At 42.2% G+C, this 18,572-nt stretch overlaps 1 protein-coding gene across 13 annotated transcripts in view; it reads left to right on the top strand.

Annotated features, from left to right (window-relative positions):
* The window catches only part of LOC111600664 (heterogeneous nuclear ribonucleoprotein R), a 48,070-nt gene that overhangs the window by 22,412 nt on the left and 7,086 nt on the right, over positions 1-18,572 (top strand). For 4 of the 13 annotated variants that reach the window (XM_023316900.2, XM_030224882.1, XM_023316898.2 and 1 more), the window contains exons 1-10: positions 5,678-5,925; positions 11,601-11,719; positions 11,794-12,115; positions 12,168-12,409; positions 13,525-13,660; positions 16,438-16,571; positions 16,628-16,756; positions 16,811-16,951; positions 17,011-17,117; positions 17,795-17,892. In XM_023316900.2, coding sequence (XP_023172668.1) covers positions 5,760-5,925; positions 11,601-11,719; positions 11,794-12,115; positions 12,168-12,409; positions 13,525-13,660; positions 16,438-16,571; positions 16,628-16,756; positions 16,811-16,951; positions 17,011-17,117; positions 17,795-17,892 — 1,594 coding nt within the window. In that variant the 5' untranslated portion in view covers positions 5,678-5,759. Of the gene's footprint in view, positions 1-5,626; positions 5,926-11,600; positions 11,720-11,793; positions 12,116-12,167; positions 12,410-13,524; positions 13,661-14,763; positions 14,900-16,437; positions 16,572-16,627; positions 16,757-16,810; positions 16,952-17,010; positions 17,118-17,770; positions 17,893-18,572 lie in introns of those variants that run through there. The other 9 variants (XM_023316899.2, XM_023316894.2, XM_023316897.2 and 6 more) reach the window with 5 other exon arrangements.

An 18,572-nucleotide genomic window follows, 5' to 3' on the forward strand; every position in this document is an offset into this window, starting at 1 on the left:
ATCTAGTTTAAAAGTGCATACAAAGTGAATTTTTGTGAATCTTAGTGCAAAATAAATTAAAAGGTAAAAGAAATAAGTTTGCCGCTGCAAATTGCACACTCACACACACACATGTGCGAAGAAAGGCCAACAGCAACAACTACGTATCCATATCAAGTGCCAGTGTTGTGAATGTTTGTGCGTATGTATGAGTAAAAAGCACACGGCGCGACAAGCAGTCAGCGACGGCATTTCTTGAGACCCCAAATCTGAAATGTTTGTGTGTATGTGTGTGTGCAATTAAGTGCAAACATTAGACAGTGTGTGTGCGTGTGTGAGGAGATATATTTAAAGCCAAACAGCTGACATGTGTGGCGTGAAATGAAACGAAATCAATTTAAATGTATGTATGTGCGCATGTGTGCGTGTTCAGGTGTTTCACTCATATGCAAAAAGGCAAAGGCAGAAAATAGAAACTAGAAGCAGAGCTTGACGACACAGCAGCAGCAGCAGCAGCAGCAATAGCAGCAGCAGCAGCAGCAGCAGCAACAACAAAAACAACAACGCCCCATCGACTGCGTTGTTCAACACTGCAACAAACACAATCACAGGCGTCGCCATAACAAAAGCGGCCCCAAGCACTGACACACACACTCACATAAACACACACACACACACACACACTCTCGCACACAAACATGCAGCTTTGACGGGGCTACAATTTTTTTATGTCTGCGCGACGCTTCGCTTGTCTGAGCATTTGTGTCTCTCTGTGTGCGTGTGTGGGCAATGCATTTAACATCGTCACAATCGCATTAAAAGCCGCTGCGCCATCGCTGGCAGCGCTGCTGACGTCTCTGTCCCATGCTGCTGTGTCCACCATTTTAATTTTTGCTCTTGCATCGCCCGCCGTTGCCGCCGCCGCAAACACAAATCATTAAAAGTGAACTTAAAATAAAGAAAAGTCCAGACAAAGTTGCTCCGCATCGCTGTGTTGTTGTTGTTGTTGTTGTTTGAGTGCGAAACCGGTTTGCGTCGGTTTTGCTTTCCTTTCCTGATTTTTGGTCTTTGGCTCGGTCTCTGTTTGTTGCCGTAGACTGTCGAAAGCTAGTTGATTTTTCACTCCTTTGCCAATTTTGTTTTTGCATTGCAATTCCATGTGCCCTTTTGCTGAGCTCCACGTCAGCCACGTGTCAGCCAAATGGCGTCCACACAAACCACAATTCACAGCTACATAGACAAGTAAATACAGACGCACACACGCACACAGAGAGAGAGAATAAATGTATGTGAAAAGTAAGCGAAAACCGGCCGGCGCGTTGCATGCAATGAGGGGCATGGGCCGTGCAAAGAGTGAGAGGGCATTGAGCGCCAAAAGCTCTGATGCATTGTCAGACGACGAAAGCTTGCGAGTGCAATACGCGCACTCTCTCGTAGAGAGGAAGAGAAAGAGAGAGAGAGCAACTGACCGAGCGAGTGAGGTACAGAAATATAGAGAGGTACAGCTGCAATTATTTGCAGTTCTTGTCTTGTTTCCGTTTCTTTCCCAACTGCCTTGGCTTGCCTCATCCTCATCCTCATCCTCATCCTCCTCGACGGCGTCGTTGTCCTCGCCAACCGCCACATCCCCGTTTTCGTTGTCGTTGTTGTCGTCATGTGTGGATAATTTGGCGCTTCGCCATGTTTTCTCCGTTTTTACTTTGCGTTCTTCTCCCCCAATCGCTGGTGCCGCAGGGAGTTCGCGGAGCCTCTCTGCAGTTGGTGTTGCATGATGCATAAGTCTTAAGGCACAGTGGGTTCGGTTAAAGGGGCGCTGTTAGTTGTTTGCTGTTCGAGCCGGTGGGCACGGCAAGCTCGTTGCCGGAAAACACGTTTTCATTTTTGCCAGGCCGTACATTTCGCCTTCCTTGTGTTTGTTTTTTCCATTTGTGCTTGCATTCGACTTTTCATTTAGCTTGTAATGTTGCTTTTCTTTTGAAAGTTTGACAGTTAAGCCCAAAAGCAAAAGACAAAAGGCAAAAGCTCAGCAGATAGGGCTCGACATAAATCAAGAATTGTTGATTCGCTATTTTATCTGATTGGCTTAAGCCAATTTCTGAAAGCTTTAAAGTACCAATTGCGAATTGTAAATTATATATAATGAATATTTTTATATAATGTATAAGCTTCTGCTTCTGCTTCTGGTCTGTAATTTCCTCGCACGGCACAATTTATGCAACGAGGCTGGAAACATTTCATGACACTGTAACAACCGCCATGCAATCAGCGGGTTGTGCTTTGTGCCAGGCGCTGGCTTCCACAATTGCAAGCGCCATGTCCTCGTTCTCTGCTAGCAACTCTCTGTGCACAGCGGGCGGCCTGGCAAGAGCATTCAGCCTAATTTCGCAAATAAAATATGCTAAATAAAAACGCTAGATACACCCGAGTCAAGTAGCTAGCGCCTCCTCGTTGTGCCATCGTAGCTGGAATTGAGCGGCGCCTGCAGCCGGCACTTTTCTAATTCGCCATGAAAGGCAAACTATGCCCCCGTTGTTGGAGGCATGAACAACTTGGCCGGTTCCTTGCTGACAGAGGGCCAGGAGGAGGGAGGTAGGGAGATTGTTGGCTGCGCGATGCGCAAGCTGAATAGCTTTTTCTCTTTCAATTCGCTTGTTGTTTCACCTAACTAATCACGACTGTTAGATTCCCTGTTTTTAGAACGTTTTTTCCTATTGCTGCGATCTTTTGGGGTATACGTGTCGGCGCCTTTATGTACTCGCCAGCACGTTGTCGTTTTTATCCAGCCTTTCACTCCATAAGTACAAAAAACTACGCGCACACAGTTCCACATTTCGGACGACATCGCAGACAATGTTCATTGCATGCAACTGTTGTGCCTCCCCTCGCCTAACCCTTCCCTTTCTCCATCGAATTCGTGTCGTGCCCAGCATTCAGTCAGCCGCATTGCAGCGAATTTTTTTAGTGCCTGGTCAGGGCGCGGTACCACGTGACTAAAAATGCCTCTTTTCGTCCTTGCATTTGTTGATGCTCGTCGAGCATGTCCTGGGCTTTTCGGCCACAGTATTGTGTGTGTGTGTGTGTGTTTGTGCATCAAATATTGAAAGTCTAACGGCTGCCAAAATGTTTTGCAGCAAGTGGCCGAACGAAGGCGACTTATTGGTTTCTTGGCAACAGAAATAGCCAAATCCTGGGAACTGTTTGTATTTGGCTCAACGTGCGGCTGAAAACAAGCAAAGATTGTGAAGATTACGATTTTTGGCAAGCTCAAGTCCTGCGGGAAATGTCAGGCTGCCAACTGCTACTATGATAAATGTGGACAGGTTTTATGTCCTCTCGGAGCTCGCTTAAAAGAGAATAGTGAAAGAGATGGGCCTCTCTATGCGATTTTCTTTAGTAATAAATTGCAATGTTCTTTTCACGAAATACCAAAGCACAATCCAAGCATAAACCTCAGCTCAATCCACTTATTTCCATGTTTGTTGCATTTCTAAGACTTCCGCATTTATCCTTGTCTGCCTGTCTGGCTTCCTTAGACATCAAATTTGCTTAATGGCAAATGCATTTTGCGTGCTTTATTTACCATAAACTACAAGATTCCATTCTCTTGTTTACTTTCTTCTCCCCTTTCTAATTTACCTTGCAGTTTGTCGCACTGGCATTAATTTCTGAAACTTATGCGGCCATATCGACCGAGCCTGAAGCAGCACCTTGTCCCGCCCCCAGTCACCGCCGCCTTTACTGTTTCTCGTACTGCAACCCTTCGGTCATAAATTACAGCAAACATTTGCCACAGTTCTGCTTGGCTCCCGCCCCAGGTCTGGCCATGTTGCGCATAGAACAACGGCATGTCTACAGTCGAAACTACTTGCAGCTATTTTCGTGCCTTAAATCGGCTTATGGCACTCGGTCTGACTGGCTTATCTGGCCGGCATTTTCCTGGTGTGAGCCAAAGGGTTGTGCTTCAAGGGAGTTGCCAGCTCCATACGCATTTGCACAAAATCAATAATCTAGCCACCTCTTCCCCCCTCGCCACATGCCTCGTCTACAGTCACTTCCGATGGCCGGACTGCCTCTATTGTTGTCGTCGTTCATGGCAATAATATTTAAATGGCCACTAAGCCCCCGGCTGACCATTTACTTCGCGCACCACACTGCGCCCTTGTGCAGCTTCTTGAAAACAAACTTTTATGCACGGCCGAACTTAAGCCTTAATGACACTGGCTCAAAACGCAGCAAAAAGGCTAACACTTCCTGTCTCTTCTACTAAATACTAGCTTTAAATTTAAATAAAACAAACTCACTTGCAACACCGAATAGTCAAATGTTGGCTGCCTTAAGCTCATGTCATTGGAGATTTGCTTGGAGCAAAAACAAGCAACCCTCAAAAAGGCAGCAGCTGGAGCGCAGCAGACCTCAAACCCTTACCGCTTGCCCACGGGTCACCCTGTCTGGCATACAACTGCATTGCATTGTAATTCCAGTTGCAGACGACGACGGCGGCGTAATGTCTAGTGCTGTCGCCCGCTTTGCGAGCGATGCGAAAAGCGATTTATTTCGCTTTATCAGCAATTTTGATTTTCTTTTGTCTGTTATTGAAAGCTGCATTAAATTGGACGCGCCAGGCATTTGTCATATCGTTGATTTACTAACCTTACACCAGGCGTAATCTCTTGGCCCAGAGCCCAGTGGTCTGCCCTCTGCCGCTGTTAGGGGTGCAAAAAATAGCGCATTGCGTGGCAATAGGGGCACAACTAACACAAGTGAGGCTTGTTGGGCCCGTTGTTTACGTATCCCGGCGTCAACGTAAAATTTATTGAGGTAGTTACCATGCGGCTGCAGAAAACAACGAGCCATGCAAATTCCTGCTTTTTCATGTACATATATTTTTATGCATTTGTGAAGCCCCAACAACTGAGGGCGGAACTCGCAATGTAACTGCAAACACGGCCGTTGCCACAGCAAACATGCATTAAAAATGATGAGAGAAAGGACAAAAAAGTGGAAAAAATTTGCAAATTTGCAAATTGAATGTGCAGAGGTCGTCCAAGTGCTGTGCTTAAGGGTTAGCACGAGTGTTGCGCCATGAATACCGTGATGAATGCCACAACACGTTACGGCAAAGGCCTACAGTAATGCGGCAAAAAAGATGTAGTTATCGTAACCCCATATGCATTGCTATCCACATAGATATTATTCCACTCTGCCCTGTTTCTTGTCATAAAGAGAAACTACTGTTCGAAAAAGGCAATGTGTCCCATTTAGTTTTATTTTTTCCAGAGTTGTGTTTGTCGAAAGGTCCATAACATGGGCAGCACTGTTTGATATATGAAGCTTCAGCGGATCCATTAATTATGTATGTGTCTTAGTCTTTACTCACAGTAGCTCAGTCCTGATTTTAACGCCTTTCGCAAACACCATCTGCCCCGTTGCTTATTAAATTTGCCCATTGAATATACGTACTTTACGTACTTCTCCTCGCTGCGGTAGTTGTCAGTGTAGAGTTGTCAGCGTTTTATTTTTAGAGAAACCTATCGATATTGACACGTGCCTTAATACTTCTGGAGTAGGCTTTGCATGAGTTGACAGTTGTTAGTCAGGCTATCAAATCAGTTTTTTTCCCAGTTCTGAAAAATTAGACGTGGGCCAAACATTTCGGAATTTTCAAGTGAAAAAAACTAAATTCCTTTCTGAAAAGCTTCAAAAAGTTTAATTTCATTAAGTAAATTACAAACCGTCTGGAATTTTTTTGTATTGTTTTTGTTGGCAATTGTCTTTCCACGATGTTGGTGAATGTTACCCAGCGCGTTGCCGCTGGCACCAGCGTCATCTTAGGCGGTCGTAAATCCAACGGCAATGGCAACGGAACCGCAGCTGCTGCTGCTGCTGCCGCTGCTACTGCCGCTACGAACAAAAACTACGAGATTAAGCCCCCAACTCGGGCCGCAAGTGAGTAACGACAACGAAAATAACAACAAACGGCAACGACAAACACAATTTTTTTCAATGTCATGCCAAAGAAAGATAGCAAAAAACAGCAATAAAACGAAATAGCAATAGCCAGAAGAGAGCTTAACTGGGTGAGAGCTTTGGCGAGCGGAGCAACAAACAAAAAGCAGCGCTGAAAATATTTTTGCAATAAGCAAATGCGAATTATAAGCGAGTCAGTCGTACACACACACACACACATGATCGCGTCTGGATCGCATACACTCCCCCATTCGTCACTACGACCCACGCTCTCCATTTCACTCTCGCTCTCTCGCGTTCCGATCACTTTGTTGTTGGTTTTTTTTTTTTTTTTTTTGCACAACGTTACGCAATATTCGCGTTCCATAGTTCTTTCTTTTTGTGTTTGCGGCTTTTGTATTTTGGTTTTGTTTGAGCAATCGTTCAAACACACAAATATATAAATATATATATATTCAGTGCTGATAATATTCCGCACAAAGTAGACCTGACAACTAAATTGTATTAGTGTCTGTGCGTGTGTGCGTGTCACTTAGCAACGGGCATCAAGTTCGCCTTATGACTGTCCCAGTTGCAGCTGCTAACATTTGCATTGCACATTGCGATATGAGGCCATATAAATATAAATGTAATTGATATACATCTAAATTCCCATTTGATGCAAAACAAGCTTTACAAACACTAACCAGTTATCGGGCCACCGTCCTAATGACACACAGCTGATTGTCGCACACACACACACACTCACACACGCGCACACAAGGGGAACGGGAACTGTCATCGTCACCGTCACCGTCTCCGACTACGTCATGCACGACTTTGCCGGCCAGCGGTCAGTTCGTGAGTCCCGCAATTGGGATTCTGTCAGACCGCGCACACGCACAATTTGCGAACGCGCCTCTTTTTTTTATTCTATTGTTTTTTTTTTTTTTTTTTTTTTTTTTTTTTTTTTTTTTTTTTTTTCTTTATTTTGTTGCAGCTTATTGTCTTAGACTCTATAGCGCATTTAGCTCTAAACCTTAACTAATGGGAGGGCAGATATGCCAATTATTCTGCACTTGTAGCTACTATCTTAATTAGTTCTTATATTGTCTAGAGGATGCAATCTCTTCAGTCTTCGCCTATTGTTGTTTATAGCCAGGTTGCTTGCGAGATGGTTAGGATGCGCTGCAAGTCTGTCCGCGTATCTTGAACTGTGTCGCCCAATGAGTTCAGCAACTGTGGGAATTGCTAAATCCCTATGTAAGACTGAGTTTCTTACAAACCAGCTGGCTCCAGTCCATCTGCGTAGTGCTTTATTCTGCAGGGTCTGAATTTTGTTCCTTGTAGTCTTCGCCGAGGAGCCCCATAGAGAGATACCATATACGAAGGTTGGGACAACTATTGCCTTGTAGATGGCGGCCTTGCTGCTGTAAGACAACTTGCTTGAAGCTCTCAGCATCCAGTCGAGGGTTTTTAGCTTGCTTTTGCATTTTGAGGTTACTTGACTTATGTGCGCTTTAAAAGTCAGCCTTCTGTCAAGAGTGATACCAAGGTACTTTACTTTTGAGGCTTTGGGAATAGTGGGCCCCAATGCAACGCTTGGGCAATCTCCTCTTCTAGTGGCGAAGGTAGTATGTACAGACTTTTGTGCATTAATGGTGATACACCACCGTTTTGCCCAGCGTCCGAAAGAGTCCAGATATTTTTGTAGTGAGTCTGAAGCTTCTTGCGCAGATACGTGACGTGATAAGATGGCGGTGTCATCTGCATAGGTCGCTATGAGTACTGCATCTGTACTTCCTATATTTGGCTCGGGAGTTGGCATATCTCCTGTGAATAAAGTATAAAGTGTTGGGCCTAGAACACTACCCTGTGGTACTCCAGCCATAATTGGTCTAGTCAAGGATACTGCTTGCCCCCTTGACACTTGGAAGGTTCTTCCAATAAGGTATGAGGATAGCAACGCGAAAAATGGGGCTGGAAGGGTGGTCCTCACTTTCTGCAGCAGTCCCAGGTGCCAAACTCGATCAAACGCCTGTTTGATGTCTAAAAAGACGGCAGAGCAGTACATCTTTTCTTCAAAGGCTCCAAGGATATGGTGCACAACTCTGTGAACCTGTTCCGGTGTTCCATGCTGTCTCCTGAAGCCAAACTGATGGTTTGGAATGGCCTCCTGGCGTCCCAGATGTGTCAGTACTCGTTCCAGAAATATTCTTTCGAATATTTTGGAGAGTACTGGCAACAGGCTAATTGGTCTGTACGACTCAATTTCTCCCACGGGTTTGCCAGGCTTAGGAATCATCACAATCACGGCGCGCTTCCAGCAGGCTGGAAAGTGCCGGATGCGGAGCATGGCGTTGTACACCATAGTTATGTAGTCTATGGTGGAGTCAGGCAGTGCTCTAAGGACTCTGCCGTTTATTAGATCATATCCAGGGGATTTTTTTGCCTTCACTCTTCTGATGTGTTCAAGAACCTCTTCTTTTGTACATCCAGTTATCTGGTCTTCAGCTGGGAGGGGCGAGAGAACGATGTCTTCTGTTGCTTCGATTTCTGAGGCCTCTGCGGTAATCACCGGCGTGAATTGGTCTTGAAGGTGGTTTGCAAAAGCCTCAGCTTGAGCTTCGTCACCAATGTGCCAGGAACCAGAAATGCTCCGAATGGGATGTCGACGTATTGGCTGCCGTTTGAGCTTTCTTGTAAATTTCCATAATTGAAACTCTGCGTCAGTGGGCGATTCAGCTCGTACCAGCGCATCGCTGATACACCTCTTTTGAAGCAGGGCGAGAGCAGCTTTAAGATGCCTCGTGGCTTCGTTGTACGTGGATTTGGCATCAGGCGTGCGTAATCTTAACCAGCGTCTCCTGGCCCATCTTTTGTGTATTAGTAGGTGTTGGGCCTCCAAGGTGAGGGGGATGTTGTACGGAGACTGTTGTCTTGTTTGGCAAGATGGTGGGGCGGCTTGGTGCGCAGCTTTGACTATTTCTTCCTGCAGTTTGTTTGCTGCGTAGTCCACGTCTTCAGGAGTGTTAAGTTCCATTTCTATGTGCAAAGAGTAATGGAGCTCGCGCCTAAAGACTCCTAAATCTGATCCTGCTGGCAGTAGTTGTTTCCTAATGGGCAAGGGCTGTGGCTGCGCGTGGATTGTGACTATTAGTGGCAGGTGGTCAGAGGATAGGTCCAAGGATTCTTCAATGGTCAATTGCCGGTCACAGATGCCTTTGTAGACAGCGAAGTCGATTGCCGAGGGCCTGTGTCCATTAATTGGGTAACGGGTGGGGGCTCCAGTCGCCAATATGCTGAATTGTAAGTTTTGAATCGCCTCAAATATGACTTCTCCGCGACGATTCGCACTATTGCTTCCCCAAAATGGGTGCCATCCATTCCAGTCGCCGCCGATGAGGGTCTTATTCAACCTTTGGCCTAGAACCTGTTCCATGTGATGATCACACAGACCAGTGTTTGGCGGAAGATAAATTGACGCAACTTCGATCGCTCCAATAGACGTAGGCAGGGTGATGGCTGAGACCTGCATTGTTGCGTTGCAAATTGACAGTAAAGGTGTATGCGGTATTGTTGCTCGTATGAGGATTGAGGATCCACCAAAGCAGTTTGCTCCTTCACCATGAGCCTGATAGTGTTCGTATCCGAAAATTTGTGTAGTGGGGCACTCATGAGTTTCTGTTATTAACATTATATCTATGTTTTCTTGTGAGAGAAACGCAGCCAGTTCCTGAGTCTTGTTTCTCAGGCCATTGGCGTTCCAGATACCCACACGTAAAGCCATTATTTGTAGGCAAGCTTGGTTATGATGGCCATTAAACTGTTTAGCATGGTTGCTTGTTGGGATTGTACTTCTCGCATCGCTTTGAGCTCGGCATTAATTGCGTCAAACTGACGTTGTTGTTGCTGAAGCATTTCAGTGAACAAAGTGTCACTTGTGGTATTCTTATTTGACGGTCCACCTCTAGCGGCCTGTGCGTAAGAAACACCACTAATAGGCGTTGCAAAGCTCGTGGCTTGGGTAATGCTCCGGGGCCTTGTAATTTCGGAAGCAGTACTCGGACCCGTAGACGGTGTTTGTGTGGGACTCCTTTTTTGTGCTGGGGATTGCAATTTGCGCAACCGCTTGTATACTTGGCAGCCCTTATAGTTGGCTGGGTGCTGTAACTCACAGTGCACACAAGTTGGTGCCTGGTCCTTTTCGCGGGTGCAGTCTTTGGATGCGTGTTTCCCGGCGCAACGCACACACCTGGGAGCTTTGTGGCAGTAGCGTTGTGTGTGTCCAAATTCTTGACAGCGATGGCATTGTGTCAGGTCGTTGTATCTTCTTGGCAGTTCCACTGTGCAGCGTTGCCTGCAGACAACTCGAATGTCCAAAATTTCTTTGTTGTTGGGGGCCTGAGCCACGTCAACAAAAAATATATTTAGCGGTGTTTTGTCCATACGGCTCAGTGGGTTGTGCACATTTGTAATTGTGTGGCCTTTGGTTTCCAATTCCTTTTTAATTAGTGTTGTATCAGTGCTGGAGTGAAGCCCTTTGAACACGACTCTATATGGTTTGTCCTCCTTAAGCTGGTAGCAGTGGAACTCCAATTCCAGCTTAGTAAAGTGGTCTATAACTCTGCGATAGTCCTCACTGCATTGGGTTAATACACCTATGTTATTCTTCTTTGGCTTAATTACGTATGATTTAGCATCAATTACTTTATCTATTATCTGTTGAAGTAGGGCCACAGACTTGATGTTTGGACACCATATGGGGGGCGGACGAGGTTTCGGTGTAGTTTGCTGGTCGGTCAATACTGGGGCTTCTGGAGCTACAGGTGATTCGCTGTAGTCTTCATCTTCTTCTACGAGCAGTGAAAATCGATTTTCTGATATTAATGCTGCATTGCTGGTGCTTGGTTCGTCGAAGATGAGCCTTTTCTTGATGGTTTTTGGTGAATTTGGCTGTTTACGTTTCGTGTTTTTGTTGTTAGTGATGCCTTGCACGGAGGCGATATCTATTTTTGAGTTTATTGGCATGATGGAGGCTTGCCTATTTGCCATCACAACGTTAAGCTGGGCTTGCATTTCTGCATTTACCTTTACAGCTGTAGCGCGGTCATTGACATTAGATGTCATCGCGGATTGTGCTTTTGAGTGCAGGCGCACTCGCGCCAAGCGACGAAATTTCGTAAATTACAATTAAAGCAATTGAGTTACGCGGAAGCAAGCGATAAGAAAACGCTGCGTGTGCGGTTTTTGTTGCTGTTGCGTTGAAGAATGCACCGCAAAGTTCTATTTTTAGAACTCTGCAGCAGTAGAGCTTAAGCGAAGGCTGTTCGAATTCACGTCTTTACAGGTCGAACGACTGATCGCGATTGTTAAAATTGTATTCTATTGTTTACTTTTCGCTTTTGACACGCATCGCGAACTTCTCCCTCTCGTTGCCCGATTAGCTCTTGTCGTGCACGCACTAAATTGTGCGTGCGCGACGCTCTCCCACTACGAAGATCGCTCGCAACGTGCGTTTGTTTGAAGTCAATGAACTTTTTTGCAAATACTGGCTCTCGCGTGCGATGCGTGCGAATTTCGTTCGTATTTGCTCGCGACCTAGTTCGATGGCAACGCGCAACCACCGCTCGCATTTAAAGCACGCTAATGTAAAAATATATTTTTACTTGCAGAAATGGCGGAAGGCAATGGCGAACTATTGGACGACATTAACCAGAAAGCCGATGACCGTGGCGATGGCGAACGTACTGAGGACTATCCCAAACTACTGGAATATGGTCTGGACAAAAAGGTACTTTCAAATTATGGAAAAATTCTAGCTATTTCTATTTCTGATGCGCCGTTCGTTGTTTGCGTTACGATTAGGTCGCCGGCAAACTGGATGAAATCTACAAAACCGGCAAACTTGCTCACGCCGAGCTGGACGAGCGCGCACTGGACGCGCTCAAGGAGTTTCCTGTTGATGGTGCCTTGAATGTGCTTAGTCAGTTCCTTGAGTCAAATCTGGAACATGTGTCAAATAAGTCTGCTTACTTGTGTGGGGTTATGAAAACTTATCGTCAAAAGAGTCGCGCCAGTCAACAGGGTGTGCCCGCGACCGCCAGCACCATACAGGTAAAGGGTCCGGATGAGGAGAAGATCAAAAAGATTCTGGAACGCACCGGTTACACATTGGACGTGACCACAGGTGGGTTGGACATAATCATACGTCAATTGCAATTCTAATAACGGCTATGCAGGACAACGCAAATACGGCGGGCCGCCACCCAACTGGGAGGGGAATGTGCCCGGCAATGGCTGCGAGGTTTTCTGTGGTAAAATTCCCAAGGATATGTTTGAGGATGAGCTAATACCGCTATTCGAAAACTGCGGAACCATTTGGGACCTTAGACTAATGATGGACCCCATGACTGGCACAAATCGTGGTTACGCATTTGTCACATTCACAAATCGCGAAGCGGCCGTTAATGCTGTGCGACAGGTATTTAATCCAACCTTGAATCTATCAATACACCCAAATGTCTCCCCACCCCTTCGACCCAACACAGCAAGAACACCGTCCGTCCATAAAGCGCTTTGTGTTTAAAACAATATACATATCTCTATATATATAAATATATTTATCAAAATTTCTGTATAGTAGGTAAATACGAATCGTTTTGGCCCTCAACACTGCCGCTTGACCCAAATTCTACAATTGAAAACTTTTAGTTCTAAGCACAAATTCGAACGATTGAAATTCCAACAACAACCTGAATTATCCCGATTCGGCGCTTTGAGACAAAACAAACTTAAACGAAGAATCTTTATTGTTGCTACTTTAATCGCTACTGTCTATAGTCCTGCCTTCATCTTAATCGCTAACGCTCTTTTATGCTCTGCCTATTCTAAATATCTGTAATTTGTTATGTATGCATGTCCTTTTTATATAGATTATACAAATATAAATATAATTTTACTACTACTTAGCAGCACTAGATAACGAAAAAGAAAATTCGCAAAATTTGAAAAGAGTTCTCTCTGCGATACATACCTGAATTGAAAACTGCAATTTGTTAAACCTGTTCCCCCAACTTTAATTTGAATTTCCCTTATTCTTTTTGAATTTTTCTTAACCATAAGTGAATTTGTAGCTCAAGCATATGAACCGTAGCTTATATATATATAATGATTTGACTCTCAACTTCGTAGGGGTACGTTTTCATTGTCTGGTTTTATTAAAAACAGAACACAAGCCGAGCATGTCCTTCTTTACTAACAACCCAGAGTTCTGCTGAGCTTTCCTTATATAACGAAACTAAAACTAACAAACTTTTCACTTACTAATAATTTTACTATATTTCAAAATGCCGCGACGAAATCGAAAACCTCTTCGAAATATTTCAAAATTGGTAATGCAAAATTATTATTATACATTAAATACTTCTGTTGTTTAATTTGAAAAGCTCCGACCCAACCTCAACCTGACCCGTACTCCATTTTGAGTTCTTGAACAAAATTATTACTCAGTTATTGAATTATGATTTACATTTTTATTTATTATAATTAACATTGAATTGGTATTAAAAATCGTTTTACCTTCCCCCCACAATTTAGCTCGATAATCACGAAATAAAACCCGGCAAGTGTCTGAAAATAAATATAAGCGTACCGAATCTGCGCCTTTTCGTAGGCAATATACCCAAGTCAAAAGGCAAAGATGAAATTTTAGAGGAATTTGGTAAACTTACAGGTAAATTGAAACGAAATTAAAACAGCTATTTAAAATTTTCAACTATGTACCTTTACGAAAGGTCGCTTTCTTTCTTTCCCAAGCGCCTTTTTATAAAGCTCTACAAAACAAATCGGCTTTAAATTGTTAAAACAAAAATCCAATTGGCTCAAACAACTTAATTGGCTAATTGAATAGGCAGGCATTTAGCTTAGGTTAGGAACTACTCACAGGTTATTATCGTTTGATTAATTTAATTTGTATTATTTTGTCATCACATCCAACCATATATCCATTGCCATCCAACCACCTACCATTCCATCACCAACATGCAGTACAACTTCAATGAATTGAAAAGCGTTCGAGACTCTTTTCAAATGCACCCTCAACAGAATAAACATAATGGGTGCACCAATCCAGCTCACACACTCTCATACAACCACCACAACCAGTCACAGACTCGCCCATACAACCCGTTTGCCATACGCTTTAATAACGATATACTTATGTACTAAATATTATCTCCAGTCATTAACTTTGCGTACGAAAACCAAAATGCAAAATGAAAAAATGTTTAAAAAATTATTCAAAAATTATGCATTGCATATTCTTTTCGTAACTGGTTTTTAGTTGTATAACCTAGGAATAATAGGTGTTTATTCTTTTCGAATGTTGTGATTGTAAGGTCATCTGCAATTGGTGTCGAAATTATTTGTATGTATGTTTCCGGAAGGTAAGATTTGACAACCAAAAACAAGCCACGGATGACATTCGATGAACAACTCTCGGTAGTCAACGGCAAATGAATACATGTAAAATCACAACAAATTAGCTAAATCCTAATCAAATACTTTTATAAATTCTTTTTTATTTGGCACGAATAACAAACTAATTTACAAATTCTTAAGCCTAAGTCTAGATCTTACAAATTTTTTAAGTCAACACGCACATCCTACACACAAATACACACATACACAGAAACACCCACGAAACAACCATAACTTTTCACCTTAACTAAAAAAAAAGAAATCGAAATCCCAAAAATCGCAGTACCAATGGATACAAATTTTTCATAGCAAATCAAAATTTTCTTTTGTTTTGTGTGAACTTTTGAACAATTGCAGCTAAATGATTTTGAAATTCGGAAAGGCAAAAAGATTGGTGTTACGATATCATTTAACAATCACCGGCTATTTGTCGGCAATATACCTAAAAATAGAGATCGTGACGAATTAATTGAGGAATTTTCTAAACATGCACGTAAGTGATCCAAAACAAAACAAAAACCAAACAAATGAAATCAGCTAAACCAAAAACCCTCCAACCAAAAACTTTCATACAAATAAATAAAACCCAACACCACCCCCAGCGAATTGGTAAATAAGCGTACGGCATCCAACTTTTTAGGGGCGATACTTGCAGACAGCCAGAATTGAAAACGACTGCAGCAGCAACAAAGTACTAATTGGATTTTTGTTTTGCAATTTTCGCTTTTAAAAATTCTTCCAAATTTGAATAATCATGCCACACACACAATCCCATTAAAAAGGAAGCTCTCAATAAGCAAAACTGTTGGCTTATTTAACTACTGTCCCCCTTTCTCTCTCTCTTTCTATCTAGCAAATACAACAAAAAAATAATTGTTACACTTTAATTATGATTTGTATTGATTTAATTCACTAAATGTGCCCGATTTGTTGACATTGAAAACCTGTAGCTAAACAAACATTTTTGAATATTTTTGAAAGCATCAAAAATGCGACAATTTTTGTTTTAGAACAGAACAATTATCGCGCACACAAAACTCCATCAATTTGGTTAGGAAAATACAATTCGTATAGATCTCTGTTCTGGCCAATCAACTATGGTAATGACTGGAGAAAACACTTACTGTAAACGTGTTAATCCCCCACCCCAACTCATTTTACTCTTTCTCTCTCAAACTGCAATTCGATGGAAACTCAATTCAAAATCAATATATATATATATACGTGTTTCTTACTATATCTGTGTCTTTCTCAGTGTATACTATCCTGTTACTGTTTTTGTTTTACCTACCAAAGAAATACTCAAGCTCAGTGTGTGCTCTACAATAACTCCTTATATATATATACATTTTTACTTACATTTTTGCAACGTGTACAAAGCAAAAAAAAACAGAAGCAACATCAACCAACGGAATTTTTAGTTTTTCTTACAAGTCTTCTCTAAGTGTGTCTTTGATTTCAAACTACTTATACACTGTCTTTCTCTCTCTTTCTCTCTCTCTCTCTGTCTATCTTTCTATATACGTATAACTATGCGAAAATATATACACACCAAATTCGGTTAGCTTAGCGCATTTACTTTTCAAAAATATTTAAAAAAGCAAAGAATCTGTTGGCATTGGTTTTCAAAATCACCTTTACAAGTGTAAACGATACGATCAATTTAATATTGAAAAGCTCAGAAATTTGCATTATTTTACCATGCACAGCCGCCGCTTGTCATGTAAAATGTTGTGCATTTCTGTCATTTATTTAATTTATTGATTCAAATTTAATTTAAAGTGCGGTACTTAATGCCATCTACACACACATACATAGATACACTCAGCCATTAACACACACACACACACAAAAATGCTGTCAATACAAATACTTTTTTGTTGTATTTCTCTCTATATATATTTGTGTGTGTGTGAAACTAATCTATTTCGTAGTTGTGCATTTAATTAATAAATATTGTATATTCAAAAATATAGTACTAATTGTCACATTTTCTTTTATATTTATAAAAAAATTCGTACAAATTCGTAGCTGGCCTCTACGAGGTAATCATCTATAGCTCGCCAGATGACAAGAAAAAGAATCGCGGCTTTTGCTTTCTCGAATACGATTCACACAAGGCGGCTTCATTGGCCAAACGGAGACTTGGCACTGGTAGAATTAAGGTAAGTATTAAATCCCATTGCACGTGCATCCAAATATAATGAAATTGTATTTGCAGGTTTGGGGATGTGATATTATAGTCGACTGGGCTGATCCACAGGAGGAGCCGGATGAACAAACAATGTCTAAGGTTAAAGTACTCTACGTGCGAAATCTAACGCAAGACGTTACAGAGGATAAACTGAAGGTTGGTTAGTTATAGCTCCTACAATTTGAGTTACTTCAAAAAAACCTTTCCCAGGAACAATTCGAGCAATATGGCAAGGTGGAACGCGTCAAGAAGATAAAAGACTATGCCTTTATACATTTTGAGGATCGTGATAGCGCCGTCGAAGCTATGCGTGGCCTTAATGGCAAGGAGGTCGGCGCCTCTAATATTGAGGTACCTTTCGCTTGCATTAATATATATATTTCGGTAATATATATGTTATTTACTAACAGGTCTCCCTCGCCAAACCACCATCGGACAAAAAGAAAAAGGAGGAGATTCTGCGTGCACGCGAACGACGCATGATGCAAATGATGCAGGCGCGTCCCGGAATTGTTGGGTAAGTAACTGTTTAAGCAATGGTTTTTTCTTCTGGCAGCCGTTTGCTTAAGCTGAAAGAGCGGTTCGTTCTTTTTGCTTAAGCTGAAAGAGCGGTTCGATCTTTTTGCTTAAGCTGAAAGAGCGGTTCGTTCTTTTTGCTTAAGCTGAAAGAGCGGTTCGTTCTTTTGCTTAAGCTGAAATAGCGGTTCATTGCTTAAGCTGAAAGAGCGGTTCGTTCTTTTGCTTAAGCTGAAAGAGCGGTTCGTTCTTTTGCTTAAGCTGAAAGAGCGGTTCGTTCTTTTGCTTGAACTGAAAGAGCGGCTGAACGAGTGACCCGATATATAAAAGCGCAAAATTATCCTGGTCTAACACAACACAATTGGCGCAAAATTCAAAAATCCACTAATTTTAATTACAATTGGATTCAAGATTTTGGTTGGAAACTCTTTACTCTTCAAGTCGCCATTATTCACTGTAACGAGTCTTATTATGATTCATTTAATTTATTTAATTTTATATTTTCTTTCTTTTTATTGCCAATTGCGAATTGCCAATCGCCTTGTGATCAAATGGGTGATCCCACTTTGTTGCTTCACTGCCACCCATCACACGACAACAAAACCAAAACTTATTAATAACCCCAACCCTTTTTAAATTGGTTGATTTGTAAAGATTTGAAACATTGTCTCCATACAGAAATCTGTCGCCGACACACCCCAGCATGATGTCCATCACACCCATGCGCCTACCAGGGGCGCGTATGCCTCTACGCACACCGATACCCCGTGAATACGGTAAGTTGGGCAAATACGCCAATAAGTGAACCAATCGATTATTCTCATCAAGTATCAAGAATATCTGTGTGTATATATACTTGTCGAGCTCACATGTGTGGCTCCCAAAAAAGACAGAAAATGATCTTAAAATCGCAGGGAAAACATGTTAAAGTCATTTGATTTAGATTTGTAGTTATTCGAATACAAATGAGCGTAATCCTTACTTAATAGTTAAATTCTAGATAAATGTAATTGCTACTAAGCCACAGCGGAACTAACAACTAAAGTTGTTGAATTAATACTAGCCAGATACATGTAATTGGTCTGCAGCTTACATCTTTAAGTTATCATATCCAATGCCAATATTTGGTTTTTCATTCAACACCTTTTATCGTTTTTATCGTCTCTCATTTTAGTTAGTTATTTTAAGGTTAGAAAGCGCGATGCCCACTAACTTGTACGCTCGTGCCCCCAAATACTTCTATTACTATTACTTCTACTATTACACATACACAACACTCACACAAAATGCCTTAGCACCTACCCACAGTCTAGTATCCAGCTAGATTGAGACTAACAAATTGATAATTGAGATATGATTTAACCAATTTGCGCACACACATAACCAAACTCTGATTGATTTTCACTGCTAAACGTAAATATTTCATATTTGCAAGTTTTGTATGTTAATGCTCTCT

This window comes from Drosophila hydei, unplaced genomic scaffold (assembly GCF_003285905.1).
Source record: "Drosophila hydei strain 15085-1641.00,03,60 unplaced genomic scaffold, DhydRS2 tig00008119-arrow-pilon, whole genome shotgun sequence".
NCBI classification, from domain to species: domain Eukaryota; kingdom Metazoa; phylum Arthropoda; class Insecta; order Diptera; family Drosophilidae; genus Drosophila; species Drosophila hydei.